Here is a 19,368-nt window from a genome sequence, read left to right as displayed (position 1 = left end):
CCCCGCAACCCCAGGGCTCTCCTGCACTCGACCTGTCCGAATCCGAGTCCGAGGAGTCCGAGGCCTGCAGCACTGGCGGCGGCTCCGCGGCGTCCGGGCCGGTGACGCAGGCCTCCGAGCTCGGCGGCGGTGGGCTTCCGCCGGCTTTCGAGCTCGGGGCTGGCGGCAGCTGCTCCCCAGCCGGCGGGGCCCGCTCCGCCTGCTCCGTGTCCCGGCGCTCCTCAGGTGGCGGCGATGCGGTCGACCCCTGGCCGGAGCTGCCGAACTTGAGCGTCTGCAGCTGCGCGGCGGCCTCCACCACCTCCATGGCGCCACCCGGGCCGCAGACCGACTCCAGGTTCTCCTCGGAGGCCGAGCTCGCCTCCGCGGCCGCGCAAAAACTCGCGCGTCTCTCAGGTAACCGCACGCGGACCGACCTGAAGACACGCCCCCGGCATCATTCCCGGGACTTCCGGGAGGGCGGGTGACGTCATGGGCGAGACGCTGGTTCCCAGAGGCCGGAGGATTCGAAGTTCGGAGGAAACGTGGCTTCCGCGCGGCCCTAAGTCCGCCGTGTTCACTGCTTCTGATGACCTGTGCAGCTCACCAAAGTTAGGGCTTCCAGGCATGATGGGAATGAAGCGAGGATTATAGTACTAGTTTCTGTACGTGAGAATCTTGAGGCAGGACGTCTTGAAAAGACACTTTTAGTAATTTATCTTGAAAGTTAAATGAAGATAAACACACATTTACATTCTCACCATAAAAGAAAAAAAATAACAACTATTTATCTTTCTCCAGTATATTGAAAAGACAGCAGTTGTAAAGGATTTTACTGATGTTATGGCAATGATCTATCATTGACTCTAAAATGTAGCATTTTAATCTGGATATCTTTTAGCCAGGTTGTAAGGCACTCAAGCACAAAGTTCTTAAGACTTGCAAAAAAAAGCCAGATGTTGGTGTATGCTTTTATTCCCAGCACTCAGGAGGCAGAGATAGGTGGATCTCTGTGATTTTGATGTCAGTCTGGTCTACTGAGCTAGTTCCAGGACAATCAAAACTACAGAAGAAGATTTAGGAAAAGATCAAAATTTTCTGCTTTTCTAGGTCTTTGATTTGATGCATCAATACCTCATCTAATAATATTACAACAATCTAGTAGGCATATATATTCATGAAGGGCTGTGTAAATTTTTATATGTTATTTACTGACAATTTATTGTAGAAGCTCCATAGAAGACTCTCAGTTAAAGTAAAGGAAGAAGTAATCCAGGCATTCCTGCACATTAAAATGTTTACAATCAAGTGTGAGTTTTAAAAGCAAAGGTAAATCCTTGGTGCAGAGAATTGAAGTATAGAATAGATGATTCAAGAACACAACGACGGAAAGTTAAGATTGGTGGTCTGTGTCCTGGAAATCCTTCCAGATGAAGCAGAAATTCAAGATGGTAGGTACAACAATTAAGCAATATTTCCCAAGTAAATACAAATGTCCTAAAACCCCAGTTCTGTCATTTTTCTTTAAATAATGCAACCTGGTGTAACTAAATCTTAATTTTCTTATCTGTAGAATACAGACAAAAATACTACCTCATTTAGTTTATAGAACATTAAATAAAGCTGTATGGAGAAGCTAGACATGTCTAACATGCATTCAGTGTACAGAAATCCCTGCAGAGTGAACCAAATCATGGATTTATGGATAATATATATCATTGATAATGACTGATATTGTAGAGATACACGGCCAAATTTTAGAAGAGAAAACATGTTCAGAATAATCACAGAATGTTTGCTGTGGGGAGCAGAATGTTATACTTTTTTTTTTTCAGGAATTAGATGATGGCAGTCTGAACTAGGGGTTAAATCAATGAGGTGGAATAAATGACAATTCAAAATCTTAAGACTGAAATGAGGTACTAGAAAATTTGTGACCTAGGAAAGAACTTGACATTGCATGTAAAACTGGAGAAGTTGGAAAATGCTAATGACTGTGTGAAATTAACTCAAAAAAAATCACACTTATTTGAAAGTGCCAAAGGGAATTTAAAAATACAAGATGGGCATTCAATAAAAAGTTAGAATCAGAAGCAGAGTTCAAGGATAATTCCAGAACTCATCTGCTCATTCCAAAATGGTTTACTTAGCATTGTTTTGAGCTATGCACTGCTGTATAACTTTTTTGTGCAAGAAGATTAATGAATCACAATCCTACAGGAGATATTTGTGTAGTAGAGGAAGGTACTTTAGAAGCACGGACTATGGCCTTTGATGTAGTGCAGCGCGGTGCAGTGCGGTGCGGTTTGGTTTTTCAAGACCATGTTTCTCTATGCAGCCCTGACTGTCCTGGAACTGTTTGTAGATCAGGCTGACCTCACACTCACAGAAATCCACCTGCCTCTGCCTTCTGAGATTAAAGGCGTGCACCATCTCCCCTGGCACTTTTGTTTGTTTGTTTTCATACTGTGCATTTTTATGACAGAAATGCACAGATTCGGAAAATTGAGAATGGAGAAGACCCTTGATAAGGTAAGAAACTGCAGTCTGCAGTCTGGGAAATAACGTAACTATAATATTCACAGTACCCATAAACCTGGCTCAGGCATATTTCAAGGTCCTCGCTACAGATCGTTTAGCAGTATGATGCTGCTGGACTCAGAGGTTTCCAGAAAACAAGACTTCCTCCACACAGACGCAACTCTTTTGAACCTTAAAACAAAGCTGAGCCTTCTAAGAAAAGCTCAGACTTTTCTCTGTGAAGCCAATGTTTTGTAACTGCCCCACATCAAACACAACAATAAGAGGGGAAAGGATCACAAAGCCCAAGAATGGTCTCCATGTAGAGACTCAACTGGCTGATAGCTACCATATCTGACTATATCTATCCCATGGGGCTGGGTCACCAATGTCCTTTGCCGCATTGGAGAGTGAAGGCAGGACCTCTAATAGATTATTTAAGAACTTTACCACTGATCCACACCCCTAGCCTTACACTGTCTATCTTGTTAGACCAGAAAAAACAGGTGCATTCCAGCTAGTGTCTAAGACCTTCTTTAACAGAAATGGAAAGGAACTGGAGAACTGGCCCCCAGGATAGATAGGGAGCCCCAGGACCACCCATACCCACCCAACACTATAGCAGGCTTTTACATTAGGGTGAGTGAGCTAGGCCTTTAAAAAGATCCATGAATATGTTAATCTGAGAAAACAGGAAAACTTCACAAGGTAGAACTGAAAAACAAACAAGCAAAAGTAGCCAAGCTAAATGCCCAGCTTAGGTTTCAGGCTCCACTTGATCTTGTTCTGGGTGCAATCTACTCTCTTATTTTGTCTTCTGCTCTCTCCCTGTCTCTTACACCCCATGGTTTCTGGTTGAGAAGTCCTTCAGTCTACCAGATTTATTCTCCATATACAACCTTTTCCCTTTGCTGGTATTATTTCTTTGCACAAGAACAAAAATCATTTATTCATTTTACCCCTGTAAATGTAATCAGAAGAGATCCATCAACCAGTTAACCTTAGTACTCATGTATTGGTCACTGCCTAAATTATTATTGTTCATTTTTTCAGTCCAATGTCTTCAAGTTATACTTATGAAATTAGGTAATACTTATTATATTTATTATCCCTTTTGTTTCTTTTCTCCTAAAAAATGAAGTCTCACGAACCTAAGAACTTTGTCTAACTCTGTCCAAATTATAACAAATATTATGAAGACTTTTGAAACATCTATTTTGTGTGTGTGCATGTGTATTGGCAGATACATATGGAGGTCAGAGGAAAACTTAAAAGAGCCAGTTCTCTTCTTCTACCATGGATTCTAGGGATTGAACTCAGCTCGCAAGGCTTAACAGCAAGGGAATTAACTCACTGTGCCATTTACCAGTCCCCATAAAGATATTTGAATAGAAGAATGAAAGAAAAACAAAAAAATATAAAACATTTTATTTTTTATATATTTTTTTATATTTTAGATAACACTGAAGATGAGACTGCAGTTGTTCGTTCTCTGTATATTACTTCAGAAATACCTAAGAAAGCCGCTATTGCTGATAAAAATCTCTTGTTTCTGAGTTGGTGACAACCTGGGTTTTAGGATAAGAATAGCGGTACCTGTCCCTGGCTTTGAAATAGGTCACTCTTTCACAATTGGTGCTTTTTCTAAGTGCTTTAATGTTTCAAAATGTCCCGAATTTACCTCCAGTACTCCAGAACCTTCCTACCTACTGCATTATTTCTAATAGCTGCTAAACTTAGCCTGAAGTGTTTAGCCCAAGGCTACCTCTAACTTTTTGGCATCTGAATACCTGACAGAATCCCCAGAAAAATTTCGAGAGAATTTGCCTTGTGTTGAATTAATTCCAAGTCAAAGGCAAAATCCCACTTCAGAATGATACATTATTTAATATGTGAAAATAAAATTTAGCAAGACAATTTAGCAAATATACAATATTCTGTATACTGTTAAGACTGAAAATTTACATTACAAAGAAAACAAACAATCAAAAACTAATCCTAAGTAGTCCATAAGGCTGCGGCTCTGTACTGTCTGACTTGCTGTTCAAAATGTAGAGGATGTTGACGCTTGTCACAGGGCACTGGGTAGAATCTTTGGCCTTGCCCCAGACCTTCTACATTACAATTCACATTTTATTGGAGTGTGGGGACTCCTGTCTGTAATCCCAGCATTCCCTTGGGGGACTGAAGCAGAAGCACCTTAGGGAGTTTAAGGCTAGTTAAGGCTTGTAGCCTTAGTAAGACCCTATTTCAAAAACAAAAATCAGGACTAGTGAAATAGTTCAGTCACTGATGTGCTGGCTTATGCAAGCATGAAGGGCTGAGTGCCATCCCTGGAATCCACTTAAAAAAGAAAACAAGTAGACCTAGATGTGAGAGAAAGAAAGGAAGAAAGGAAGAAAGAAGGAAAAGAAAGAGAGGGAAAGAAAGAGAAGGAAAGAGAGAAAGAAAGAGAAAGAAAAGAAAAAGAAAGAAAGAAAGACATGAAAGAAGGAAGGAAGGAAGGAAGAAAGAAAGAAAGAAAGAAAGAAAGAAAGAAAGAAAGAAAGAAAGAAAGAAAGAAAGAGAAGGTGAAGGAAGAAAAACCAGAGAGAAAGGAAAAGAAAAGAAATGTCAGACAGGTTGGGCTGTCTTAACTCAGGTTGGGCTGTCTTAACTCAGGTTTTATTGCTGTCAAGAAACACCATGACCATGACAACTCTTATAAAGGAAAACTGTAGTATGAATATTTTAATAAATCCTGGTGTTCCCAAATTAAAGACACACACAGCCTTTGTATTTTAATATTCCTTCAGCATCACAGTAGCTGAGCAACTGCCTACCCTCCATGCTGCTAGAATCTACCTCCCACCGATAACTCCAAGTTACTACTTACTAATTCCTATGTTCCATCTTAACTCCAGTTAGTCAGCCCTCAGGGCCAGGTTTTCTTGGCCTAGAGCCCAGGGTGCACTTCTTGCTTCTCTTCAATCTCTCTCCTTCACAGGCCTAAAGTATGGCATCCTGCTTCTTCGAGGTCCCAAGCCCAGGAAACCTAAAACCCACCTATCTCTTTCCTCCCCAGCTATTGGCTGCTGGCATCCTTATTTACCAATCAGAATTAACTGGTGGCAGGTGCTCAGAAGCTATCTGCAGACCGTCTTGGGCAAAGAGTTTGGGGGAACCCAATTAGCATTAGAATACAAGCATCTACAGAAAACATGTAATTGGGGCTGGCTTACAATCCCATCGTCATCATCATGGCAATGTGCAAGCAGACATGGTGAAAGAGAAGGAGCTGAGAGATCTACATCATGACCCATAGGCAGCAGATGGGGATTGTCATCTCACTGAGTGTCCCCAAGCAGATATACATCAAAGTCTGCCAGAACAGTGTCATACTTCCTCCAACAATGCCACATCTTATCTAATAAGGCCACTTCTCCAAATAGTGCCATTCCTTGTGGCCAAGCATTCAAACACATGAATCTATGAAGGTCATACCTATTCAAACCTCCACATTTAGTGTCATGTATACCAATGCCTTCCCTGAGGAGGAAAAATAAGGGTAAGGGGAGATCTTGGAGGCTCACTTGCCAGGTAGCCTTATTATACATAGTAAGTTCTAGGCTTTTGAAAATCCATAACTTTGTCTCAAAACTTATGGTGGATCTGCAGCCAGTGAGTACAATCCAGGTATTGAATATCTTATTGTCTTAGTCAGGATTTGTATTTCTGTATAAAACATCATTACCAAGAAACAAGTTGTACTCAACATAAAAGAACTTCTGGTGGAATCACCATCCCTGACCTCAAGCTGTACTACAGAGCAATTGTGATTAAAAAGTTCATGGTATTGGTACAGTGACAGGCAGCTAGACCAATAGAATAAAATTGAAGACAACACACCTATGGTCACGATCTTTGACAAAGGAGCTAAATCCATCCAGTAGGAAAAAGACAGTGTTTTCAACAAATGGTGCTGACTCAAGTGGCATGTAGAACAATGCAGGCACCGCACACACATAGACTGGCACACAGACTGCAAGGAAGTAGACACCTAGTCCTTCAGAGAAACACCCATGCAGACTGGCAAAGTAAAGGCTTCTGATGTCAAGATAATTGTCATTGTCACCATGACCGTGACAACTCTTATAAAGGAAAACATTTCTTTGGTGCTAGCTCACAGTTCAGAGGTGTAGTCCATTATCATCATAGCAGGAAGCATAGTGATGTTTAGACAGACATGGTGCTGGACAAGGAGCTTAGAGTTCTATATCTTATTTGGAAGGCAGCAGGAAAAGAAACTGAAACAAAATGGGTCTGGTTTGACCATCTTGAGAACCCAAAGTCAATCCCTAGTGACACACCTCCCCCAGTAAGGCAAAACCTACTCCAAAAAGGCCACACTTGCCAGTAGAGTGCTCATCCCTATGAGCCTATGGGGCCATTTTCATTCAAACTACCACAGACAAATTATTCAGAACCACACAAAAAATGTAATTCTGCACAAAACAGTTCTAGACCAGATTCCATCACTAATTACCTTTGTGGTCCTTAGACATCTGATGTCAGCCATTTTGCGCTGACTCATACCCAGTATTCATGTTAGTGTTCTTACAGCCTTGGGCTTTCAACAGATGGCCACAAGGGCAAGGATGAATAAAAGTATTGGAACTTTTCAGGCAACACTCAAGGAGAAGATCAAAAAAAAAGGTGAAGCTGGCATCCCAGAATCCCTGTATAGCATGGGATTCTAGGAAGAGTTCAGCTGAAGTAAGCATTTAATCACAGAAGTTCAAGAGCACTAAAGAGTTGATATCTGATGGTCTAAAATTTTCATGTGATCTGGCTTTAATTTCTAACTTTTTTAAAGTCAGAAACAGTTGGCCATGACAATGATTGGTTCCAGTTCATTTCAGTGTGTATAAGAACATGACTAGGCATGTGTACAGTTCAGATTGAAGACTATACTATCTTTAATGACGATGAGAGGTTTTCTAATAGTTGAATAATAAAGAAGGGAAAGTGAGGCATAAGTCTTGACATTTTCCCCAAGCATTTTACTGGATATGATTGTTAGTGCTAATTGTCAACTCAACATAAGTTAGAATGACCTAGAAAGTGGGTCTCTAGGCATGTCTGTGAGGGATTATCTCGATTACTTTAACAGAGGTGGGAGGACTCATTAAGCACAGGGTCCTAGGAGGGTCAGGACATAAGATAGGAAAGTTTAGGATCAGGAGGTCATTCTCACATAACCTGTGGAAGCAAGCAAGTTTATTAAGTACACTATTTTCAGAGGAAAGATGGGACAGAGTCAATGGGATGGAGTCAACAGGAGGCTAATCAACAATATGCACAAAGGGAACACAGGTATCCCAAGAGCATTATGACCTGGATACACAGCAAGCAGTCTTGGGACTGATAACTCTTGTCTCCTCAGTGGGAAAGGCCAAGTTCCCAGGAACTGAAACCTTCTTTCCTTCTAGATCCAGGCCACAGCCCCAGATTGGCCTTGCCAAGTCTGCCTTGGACAAGAACACAGAACTAGGTTCCTTTTGTCATTTCATCTGGGCTTCTGGGAAGCCTTGGATGGTGCTGGCTCTCAACAAGGTCCAGTAGTCTTCATGCCATGTTTTCACAGAAATGTTGCTATTCCGATACTGAAGACTGAACAATCACTAAGTAAAGTTTCATTGATTAAGTGCCTTTGCTGCCTTTTCAGAAAACCAGAGCTCAGTTTCCAGCAACCACATCAGGCAGCTCACAATTGACTACCTGTTACTCCAGCTTCAGGAGATCTGATGCCCTCTTCTGGCCTCCAAGAGCACCTCCATGCAAGTACACACACACACAGAGAGAGAGAGAGAGAGAGAGAGAGAGAGAGAGACAGACAGACAGACAGACAGACAGACAGACAGACAGAGACAGAGAGACACAGAGAGACAGACAGAGAGACAGAGACAGAGAAAGAGACAGACAGAGAGACAGAGAGACAGAGAGAGACAGACAGAGAGACAGAGAGACAGAGACAGACAGAGAGAGACAGAGAGAGACAGAGAGAGAGAGAGAGAGAGACTGAGACTCTAGGAAAGACTCTGACTATTCCTGCAGAGGAACCTTGAAAATTCTAACTGGAAGAGTGACAGGATAGAGAGATCTGTCTGATCTCAAAAAAGCTATTTTGCTTCACATCTAAAATCAGGTTTTCCAATTGTGATAGTCTTCTCCCTCCTCCTCTTCCTCCTCTTCTACCTCCTCCTCTTCTTCTTGTGTGTGTCTTCTTGTGTCTGTGTGTTCAGATGCATGCATGTGGAGTCAAGAGGATAACTTTAGGCACAGTCCACCTTGTTATTTGAAACCGGGTCCCACTGAATTGCTCAAGTTGGCCTCAAACTTGACATCCTCCTGTTTCATCATCCTGAGTAACTGGGATTATGAGTATGTGTTCTATTTCTAAGCAATTTTATCAATAATTAGGATAATTTTCCCACCAAGCACTCCTGAGTCCCATATCTAGATTGCTCTGTACTCTGGTGAAAAACAAATACATGGAGGTTATTGGAAACTCCAGAAACTACACTGATGACCAGAGTTCATGAAGAGAAAACTACCTACAAAATGAATTTTTCAGGGCTAAATATGAACACCTCTTCCCTTTAGAAACAAATGTTTAGAAACAGATAGAATGTAACATTCTCCAAGGAGGGTATTTCAAGCTAGAATTGTCTGTTGAAATCTCTTCACTTATGGGAAAGACATATGTCTGTTACTGATGAAGGCAGAACCCAGTAGCCACCCTTAATTACTGAGAACTTGAAATGTAGATAAGATGGCTGAAACCAAAAATATGTACTTCTGTTTAATATCACTTAGTTTTATTTTACATGTTCCTCCAGGTAGGGTATGAAGAGACTAGGTGAGACTAAATTCAAGGGATATACCTATCTAGACCCAAAGTCATATATTACTGAGGCAATGACCATGTTGGATGATGGCATTTCAAGTTTTTGTAATCCTGCTTAGACACTGCCTAGTGTTTCTCTTATGGTGGAAGTGCCTCAGGTCCCAGTGAATAGTCCACTGGTCAACTGTTATGACACTTGTCATTCCATTGTGACCCTGGCTATCTCTGATTTCCAAAAGTGGCCCATGCTGAAGGTACTTCACATTTATTTTGTTTGTAACTGATGTCTCATAGAAGCAAGGCAGTTTTCAAAATGTTCACCTCATTGGAAACCCAAGAGTCAAGTCACCAACTTGGTTTTTTTCCTTTAAATTTTAGTTATCATTCCTTTTATTTTTCTCAAACTCCATTAAATATGTTTTGCCTACCCAAAACAACACAAAAGAGACTGTGAAAATAAGAGGGACCGGAACTGAGGAGATGGCATCAGTAAACTGCTTACCATGCAAGCATGAGGACCCAGATGCAAAGGCACATGCGAGTAATTCCAACCTTGGGGAATCAGGGCCAGGCAGATCTGTGGACCTCCAAGGCTAGCTAGCCAGCTTGTCCAAGTCTGTAAGCACCAGACTCAGAGAGAGACTCTGGTTCAAAAAATAAAGAGGAGAACTGTTGAGGAAAACACTCAACATTGACCCAGCCTCTGTAGACACTTGCAAATATGAGCATCCGTATATACACACATGCATATGCATATGCACTCACAAAGAAAGAGGAAGGCATTACTCCCCACCAGTCAGGTTTAATGGGATGGTGCAATAAAAAAAAAATAAAGCTTTTTTTTCCATTTTATCATTCTTTATTAAGTACTGCATTTTAAAAATATATTTTAATTAAAGGAAAAATTTCATCACTTTCTACCTCTTCCCTTTCCTCCCTACATCCCTTTCCAGCTACCCCCTCCAACCCCACCCATGCCCCCTTCTCTAGTAGATAGTGTCTTCTCCTTTGCTTATTATTATTACATGCAGATGCCCCACAGATTGTATTCATCTATTTGTAGAAATCTGCTTTTTATATGACATCCGTCCTCCACATTCCAAATAACAGGCATGGTTACATAGGCATAGTCCTCAGACCTATTGTCTGCTAATCAAAGCACAGGAAACTTCCTGCCACAGTACACTCTTACAGCCACAGCCAAGAATCCACAAAGCTCACCAGCAGCATGCTTCCCTGAGTGCAGAAGGCAATTCAAGCAAAGACGCAAACTGTTCCAAAGTGACCCACACCAGCGTCAGTGTTTGTTAGTTCATTTTTTTGTCTGTTTAGCACATGGCAAAATACATTTTATACAAACTCAGCCCAACTCCTCACTAGGGTATGATCCCAATGAGCCCACCAGGAGTCTACTTGCTGCCTGTTTACCATTCTATTTCATGAAGAAATATCATAACCAAGCCAACTCTTATAAAAGAAAGTGTGCACTTAGGGCCTTGCTTACAGCTTTAGAGTTTCAGTCAGTTATCATCATGGTGGGGAACATGGCAGCAAGAATACCAGGCATGGTGCTAGACAAGTAGTTGTTAGTTACATCCTGAACCACAGACACAGAGGGAAACTGAATATGGCATGGGCTTTTGAACCTCAAAGCCCACCCCTAGTGACACGCTTCCTCCAACAAGGCCTCACCTCCTAATCCTTCTAATTTTATCAAAGAGTGCCATTTCCTGGTGACTAAGCATTCAAATATATGAGCCTATGGGGACCATTCTTAATCAAACCAACACACTGCCTAAAATCTATCCTAGACTAGCTACTATGTAGGAAACATGGGAGAAAGGGAAGAATGATCATGCTCTTCCTGGCAAATCAGTTGGTGGTAGACGTAGGGCTCCAGGTTAAAGGGTTCTGTGACATGTTGGACACAAATACTGCTTTGTAGCCTCCTCTATAGACTTATTCTGCAGGCCAGGCTGACCTCTAACTGTAGATCCTCTTGGCTCCGTTTCTCAAGTATTGGGATTATATTTTTTTTTTCACTTTTTATTCTTTATGGAACCCCTTTGTAAAACTTCCCTCCACTGTCATCTCACACTTGGATTCATGTTTTGAGTCTATTTGTCCTTTGAGCACTGTCTTAGTTAGGGTTCCTATGGCTGTGGTGAAACTCCATGACCAAAAGCAAGTTAGAGAGAAAAACATTCACTTAGCTTACAGTGCCACATTCTAGTCCATCACTGAAGGAAGTCAGGGTAGGAACTCAGAAAAGGTGAGAACCTGGAGGCAGGAGCTTATGTGGAGGTGACAGAGGGGTGCCGCCTTTCTCATAACTTACTCAGCCAACTTTTTTTTTATTTTTAGAACAAAAACAGAACCCAGAATCACCTATCTCAAGATGACCCCTCCACACAATGCCCTGGGCCCTCCCACAACAACGCCCTGCTGGTTTGTAGGGATGCACACCTTTCATCCCAGCCCTCAGGATCCAGAGGCAAGCCAATCTCTGTGAGTTCAAGGCCAGCCTGGTCTACAGAGTGAGTTTCAGGACAACTGGGACTACACAGAGAAATCTACTATTGAAGAAACAAACAATTAAATAAAATGCCCTACAGGCCTGCCTACAGCCCAGTATTGACGCATTTTCTAAATCATGGGTTCCCTCCATGATTTCTCAATTATAGTAACTCCAGCTTGTGTCAAGTTGACATCTAACTATCCAGACCAGGCACTATATCAAAGTTGCTTCTTTATCCTTTATAGATCTCAGAATTATTATTGAGGGTTTCCTTCCCAGAACTAGTAATCTCATCACTGGGAGGACAGAAGAGCAAAATTCTGCAGAGTATATTGAGAAGCAAACAAACAGCTGGCTGCTTCCAGGAAGGACCCAAAAATGAATTGCAAAATATGATTAAGATTAGATTTTCTTCTAATTTTTAATAGTATGAAATAATATAGTAACATGATAAAATAATATAATATAAATATAATATAATATAAATATATAATATAATAAATAAATAAAGTAAAATAATAATAGGATTAAATAACATTATATTCTGCATAAGATATAAGTAATATAATAAGATATAATATATAATAAAATATAATATAAAACAAAAACTGATCCTTCCAAATTGCAAAAAAAAAAAAAAATCATAAGAATTAGACCCACTTGATCATACATTCAAGAATCTCATAATAACACTAAACTGGAAACCATAATAAATACCAAGAGGGCCTGATGCAGACTCTTTCTGGTCCTGTGCATGCCACATCAGACTGAGTTCAAAGGAACTTTGATTTACAGGACCTTGTTTTTATGGTGTCTTCTATCCTGTCTAGCTACTCTACCTTCCTATCTCTTCTACAAGGTTCCCTGAGCCCTGAGGGGAGGGATTTGATAGAGACATTCCATTGAGGGCTGAGTGTTCCAAGGTCACTCACCTTCTGTGTAATATCTATCTGGCTGTGGGTCTTTGTGTTATGCAGCACGTGCTGCAGGAGGAAGCTTCTCTGAAGATGGCTGAGCAAGGTTCTATGAGTATAGCAGAATGTCAGTTCTATGAGTTCTATGAGTTCTATGAGTATAGCAGAATGTCAGCAGGACTCATTTTATTGCCTTTTTTGTTTCTTTCACCAGTAGAATTTGGTTTTACCCAAGTTCCCTGGGCTATCTAGTCTTTGGTCATTCATGCAGTGTTGGGAATGGGTTTAGTCAAATCAGATATTTACTGGCTGATTACTCCCAAAAGCTTTGTGCCAGCACTGACCTAGCATATCTTGTAGTCAGGACACCATTGTGTATCAGGTGTTTCTCCCTGGCTTGGTGTTTATATTCTTTTTGGTATCCTGAAGAGTAATTTCTTGTACCAAAGACACAAGCACTTAGGGGTGAAGACTCTTGTGTAGGCACCAGCTCAACTTCTCCATGTTCAATGGGTGTGTAGGTGCTGTCTTGAACAATGGGACCTTGATCTCAGTTTATGGAGTCTAATCTATAGTTTTGGCAAGAGACTAGGTCTTTTGGCTTTTGTTGGTGGTATTTTTTTTTCAGGCTAACAACTCATTTAAATGTACCCCAATCTCTGTACTGGTAGCTTTATTTGGCAACAAGAGATGGTCAGTTGGGCCTCTGCCTCCTCCTTCATTTGGCAATTTCATTTGGATATATATTAGAAAGTAGGAAAAGATTTCAACAAACTACACATTGGATAGAGAGAAAATATACAAAATATATAAAGAATTCAATAAACTAGATATCAACAAAACAAAGAACCCAGTTTAAAAATTGTGTACAGATCTAAAGAGAATTCTCAGAAGACCTCAAATGGCTGCAAGACACTTTAAAAATGTTCAGCATCCTTGGCCATCAGGGAAATGCAAATCAAAATAAATTTGAGATTTCATCTTACACCTGTTAGAATAGCTAAGATTCATAAAAAAAAAGTGACAGCCCATACTGGTGAGGATGTGGCATAAGGGGAACACACTTCTCCATTGCTGGTGGGAGTGCAAACTTGTATATCAACTATGGAAATCAATGTGGCAGTGTCTCAAAAAGATGGGAACCCATCTACCTCAAGACCCAGCTATACCATTCTTGGGCGTATAACCAAAGGATGCTATGCTTCCTCCCACCACAGAGATACTTGCTGAATGATGTTTCTTGAAACTATTTCTAATAACTAGAAACTGGAAACAACTTAGATGTCCTTCAACACAAGAATGGATACAGAAAATGGGCTACATTTACACAATGCACTATTAATAACTCAGCATAAAAAATAATGAAATTCAGGGGTAAATGTATGTACCTAGAAAAATATTATTCTGAGTGAGGTATCCCTGACCCAGAAACATAAGTATGGTGTGTAATCACTTACATATGGATTTTAGCTGTGTAGTCAAGAACAACCATGATTCAATCCATAGAACCACAGAGATTGGGTTATAGAGTACAGATCTTGTTAGGAAAGGGAATTAGAATAGATAGTTATAGAAGGATGGGGCAGGGGCTGGAGCAGGCAGATCAAATGGGGATGGGGGAGGGAGGGGTTAACGAACAAGGGAGGTAATATGTGCAGAGATGGCTGATATTAAGCGCCATTTGAAGGGCAGTATGGAAATCTAATGCAGAGATTCTTTTATATCCTGGAACAGACCAATTTAGTCCTACCTGTGTGTAATTAGGCACACATTTGAGATGAAAGTGGTCAGTAAAGTTGAATACTTTTGAGGGGATTCACATTGTTCTATGGGACCCACAGATTAGAAATCCTGCAAGCAAAGGAGGGAGATGCCATTAAAATGTTCCAAGGGGGCAAGATGAACAAGGTAATAAAAAGAATTCGATTTTAGTTTTCTACCTCAGACTAGGTTTATGAATTCATCGTAAAACCTGAGCTGAATAAGGATCCCTCAGGATTTTTATAATCCTCAACAACTACCTACAAAGCTGGGCTGCCTTGCTCCTGTCTCCTGTCACTACCTTGGCTAATCCTGCCTCATAAATTCAGCTTTACAGACACTATAGTATCCTTTAGCTGGGGCTTGCTGCTGTGAGCCTGGCTACCCCCTACCTGTCTCTCCTTTAGAGTACTAAACATGACAGTAGTAGGAGGCAGAGTTGCCGAATAAAAGATGACAGTTCATCTGGACTTAGCCAACACAAGGTGGACACGTAATAATTAATGCAGTACCTCCGCTGTGTTTGAATTTCTGTCCATTTTCAGACATCTGGGGGTTAATCCCCTTTTTCTAAATAGTAGTTTGCAGAGTAATCCGAGTGTTTCCATGTGTTACCTGTAATTTTATTCTTGGAGCTACTAAAATTGATTTTTTTTCCAAGCACAATATAAAGCTACATGAAAGTTAAACAGAGGTCAATCAATAGTTGAATGGTTTCACAAAATAGCAAATGTAGCAGCTGTCACCATTTCCAATCTTGGAAAGAGGCTATCAAAACAGATGTTTTTCGATGTGTGTGCTGGATGAGAGAAAATTGTTTTCACCCTGCTTCATTGAGATGGCTGATGGGTGAGTGAAAGTTCTTACAGGAAATATTGTATTTTTCTCTTGTATTCAAACATCAAGTGTGTCAAGGTTATTTATCCCTTATTCTCAGAACTAAATTATAATGCCAATCAGTAGATTAGTTAGTGCAGGTTTCTCTGAAAATATAATACTTGAATGACAGAGAAGAGAGATACTTTGGCCTAATCAACCCTGAAGTTTTATTGCCTCATACAATCTTGTGTTCTGATGAAATCAAGGCAATGGCATTTCTACAGGCTTTTTTTCTCCTGAGTTCTTGTGACTAACCCACTTCTTAGGACTTTTAAAATTCTTCTACTTGTATTTATTGTGTGCCTGCCTGGTGTATGCATGTGCGTGCTTGTTACGTGTCCATGCCATGGGTACTGTGTGGAGGTCAGAAGAGTTCTCACATTCTCCCACATGGATTCCAAAGATCAGATCAAATCCTCAATCAGGCTTCCCTTCCCACTGAGCCATTTCAGCTGCCACCTCTCCATTTTCTAGAATCTTGCCTTCATACAAAGGCAGAATCCCTCCTACCGATAACTATTTTTACCGTTTACCTGTGAAGTATCAAGTTAAGAAATACTGCTTTGCTAATTGCATGCACCCCATTCAACTTCCTCATGAAGTAGTTGGCTTAAAACCTTCTTAAGACCCATAGCTTGGTGGTACATGCCTACAATTTCAGCAACTCAAGAGGCTGAGGAAAAAGGATCATAAGTTCAAGGCCAGTCTCAAGTACTAGCAAGACCCTGTCAAAACCAAAAGACATCTAATCAAAACCTGCTAGACTATTATTGTTAGCATTCTGTATAAACTCTACCCCCACAGATACTTGGCAGCAGCTAGGTAAGCTCCTCCCCATAGTTACCTGGCAACGGCCAGGTAGGCCTGGCCCTATAAAAGGGGCTGCTTGCCCCCTCCTCTCTCTCATACTCCTGCTTCTCCACCTTGCCTCTTACTCCCTCTTTTCCCATTCCCCCCCCCTCCACGTGGTCATGGCCGGCCCCTACTTCTCTACTCCTTCTCTTTGCCTTTCTTTGCCTCTACTACCTTCTTAGCTCCCCTCCCCATGTCCTAAATAAACTCTATTCTATACTATACCTACATGTGTCTGGTCCCTCAGGGGGGAAGGGATACCTCCGCATGGGCCCACTAAGCCACCCCTCCCCCCACACCTCGCCAGAACATATTCTTATAGCTCTTTCTCTTTTTATGATCACAACAATTAGTCCTTTTTATGCAGGGGTATTTCATGCAGGGATGTCTCCACCTTCTTGTTTGTCCCCATTATTTCCCTAGACAGTTTCACTTTTACTTTCATTTCATAGAAAGATGCATGCTTTCTATGTGACAGTATGAAATCTAAGAGTCCCATATCAGAGAAAACATGTATTTATATTTGTGCAACTGCCTTAAAATTGATTGATACTATTTTCTCGAGTTGCATCCATTTTTCTACAAACAATATAGCTTTATTCTTTAAAACTGAAAAACATTCCATGTGTACATTTGCCATGTTTTCTTTATATACTCCTCTATTGTTGGATGCCTAGCTTGGTTCTATAACTTAACTGATAAGAATATTGCTGTAATAAACATTGATGTGCAGGGATGGCTGTGACAGGCTGATGTGGAGCCCTGCAGGTGAATTCCCAGGACTGTTATTGTTGTTGTTGAATCATAAGGTAGTTTCATTTTTAGTTTTCTTGGAAGCTTCCATACTGATATCCATCCAGGCGAGTCTAGATTACACTCCCATCAGCAGTGAATAAATGTTTTGGTCCACACCCTCACCAGGATTTTTTGTTTGTTTAATGAATGACACTGACTGATATCCTGCTTACGATTAGATGGGATGTAGTTTTAGAGTCTGATTCAGTGGGAGCTGAGAGAGTGTTTAAAGAGCCTTGGTCTTGAAGGGAGCTTGATAACTCCTGGGTCACTGGTCTCTCTCTGTTGTTGTTGGTTTGTTTAAATATGTATGTACCTCATCAGAAAGCACGTTGGAAATGTACACTCCTGTGATAAACAGGCTCGTTTACTTAATTATACAAATACACCCCACTACTATTATGTTGAGTTAAAATTTACAACAAAAATAAGAAGTCAAACTGAAAATTTAGATGAAGCTCTGGCTGATGCGTAGTATGCTATTAATACAATTCAAGTTTTAAATGTAAAACTTTAAATTAATGGCTCAGAAGCTGTTTTACTCTTAGTGACCACATCATTTCTTTTTCTTTTTCTTTTTTTCTTTTTTGGAAGAAAACACACCTTAAAACATTTATTCTGTTCCAGGACACTGTCACCAGTGTCGAGGGAATGGCTGCTCAGCTCAGAGCCGCTCTACTCACACAAAGTTCTGAGCGATGGCCAGCACCTTGGAATACTCCCCTTCCTTCCTGCGAAGGCTGGTTCGGATAGAGATTTTAATTCGAGTCCCCACAGAGTTGCCTTTGTCCTCAGTGAGGACCACCTTGTTGGAGTCAAACTTTGGGGTCATTCGGGATCTAGGCATGCGGTGTCGCACGATGAGGACTTTCTTCTTTTGCCCCCTGATGGCCAGCAAGATCTGGTCGCCCACCTTGCCCACCTCACTCTTGTTATAGACGTGGATGCATGTCGGAGGTGTGTTGCCTAGGGCACTGTTGTCCACTACATGGACCCGAGTCATCTGGATTGCCCTGAGGCTCCCAGAGGTGCTGAAGCAGCGCTGGCTGAATGCTCTGCTGACATGGGCAACAGAGCCCCAGAGCCCCATGAGGACAACCACGGGATCCTAAGACACAGCAAAGCTGCAGGAAAGGGGGCAGAGGCTGTTTGCTCTGAGGACCGCTCGCGAGAGCTCTTTTTCTTATTAAAAAAATAAAATAAAATAAAAAATTAGTCAAGCTAAACCTGCCTGGAATCTCAGCAGTTGGAGGTTGAGACAGGAAGATTTCTATACAACCAACGTCAGCCTAGGCTACATAGTGCGTTCCAGCCCAGCAGTCACAGAATAGAATGGAATCTACCTGGAGGAGGCTAGAAGCCATTGCCTGCTCCCTTAAGACTGAATCCAGCTAAGTGGGTTAATTACCTGGCCAAGGAAAGTCAGAGGGCGAAGGGATTACCGTCCCTTTAACTGGATTCTGGCTGTTTCCCTCCCAGAATTCCTGCTACCTAGTGCTGCCACTCCACTGTGACCCTGAGGTTTCACTGGATCTGCCTGGTGCGACTTCTGTTCCCTTCTGTGTTTTTCTCTTGGATGCTGCCCAGAACCTCCGTGTACTTTCCCTGGTACTCTGGGTATTTTACTCTTTCCCTGTAGCTCCCTCCATACTGTGATTGCTTGTTTGCAGTGTGCCTGACAATTGCTCTCTGCCAACTTCACTCTAACAACATAGGTTTTTCTTTCTCTTCTCAATCTTCCTCCTCCAGGCAGCTGCCAAGATTTGTAGCTTTCCTGCCTGACTTTTTCTTAAACTTAGTAAAATTGTCTTCAAGCTTCTGACTGAATCCATTCTTAAAGTCGTTTATCGAGTCGAAAACTCCCAAGGGGACACTGATTTTCAGTAATGCAGCCAGGGAAGAAGGAAAGAAAGAGAAAGCAGGAAAGAGAAAGAGGGAGAGGAAGTGGGGTGAGCCGCAAGAGGGAGGAGGGATGGAAGGAAAAAGATAATAACCAGTCTAAGAACTTGTCAAATATAGTTTTCAAGGCAGTATTGGAATCCCAGTTTCCAGGTCATAAAAGTCGTGAGAATTATTAAAAAGCTGTCCTATATATTGGTATGCATATTTCACAATTATTATATAAGCTCCCCCACCCCCCATTTTTAGTTGATAAAAATGTGTATACACTTATTGTAGTGTCACGGACCGGGATTTCTCGCGAGGTCCCTGTTCCGCGGGACAAGGGATTCTGGCCAGGTGGGCACGGGATTCGGCTTTGA

The 19,368-nt window shown here is 41.4% G+C and overlaps 1 protein-coding gene and 1 pseudogene across 1 annotated transcript in view; both read right to left on the bottom strand.

The window, feature by feature from the left end:
* Naf1 (nuclear assembly factor 1 ribonucleoprotein) overlaps window positions 1-430 on the bottom strand; it is a 30,497-nt gene extending 30,067 nt beyond the window's left edge. Inside the window, exon 1 of the mRNA XM_031339978.1 lies at window positions 33-430. Within this exon, the coding sequence (XP_031195838.1) occupies window positions 33-307 (275 nt within the window). The 5' untranslated portion in view covers window positions 308-430. The remainder of the gene's footprint in view (window positions 1-32) is intronic.
* A 17,268-nt stretch (window positions 431-17,698) lies between these two features.
* Window positions 17,699-19,368, bottom strand: part of LOC116067817 — a 2,506-nt pseudogene continuing 836 nt past the window's right edge.

Source organism: Mastomys coucha, unplaced genomic scaffold, assembly GCF_008632895.1.
Source record: "Mastomys coucha isolate ucsf_1 unplaced genomic scaffold, UCSF_Mcou_1 pScaffold22, whole genome shotgun sequence".
In the NCBI taxonomy this organism is placed as follows: domain Eukaryota; kingdom Metazoa; phylum Chordata; class Mammalia; order Rodentia; family Muridae; genus Mastomys; species Mastomys coucha.
This window is presented reverse-complemented; position numbering and strand designations above follow the sequence as displayed.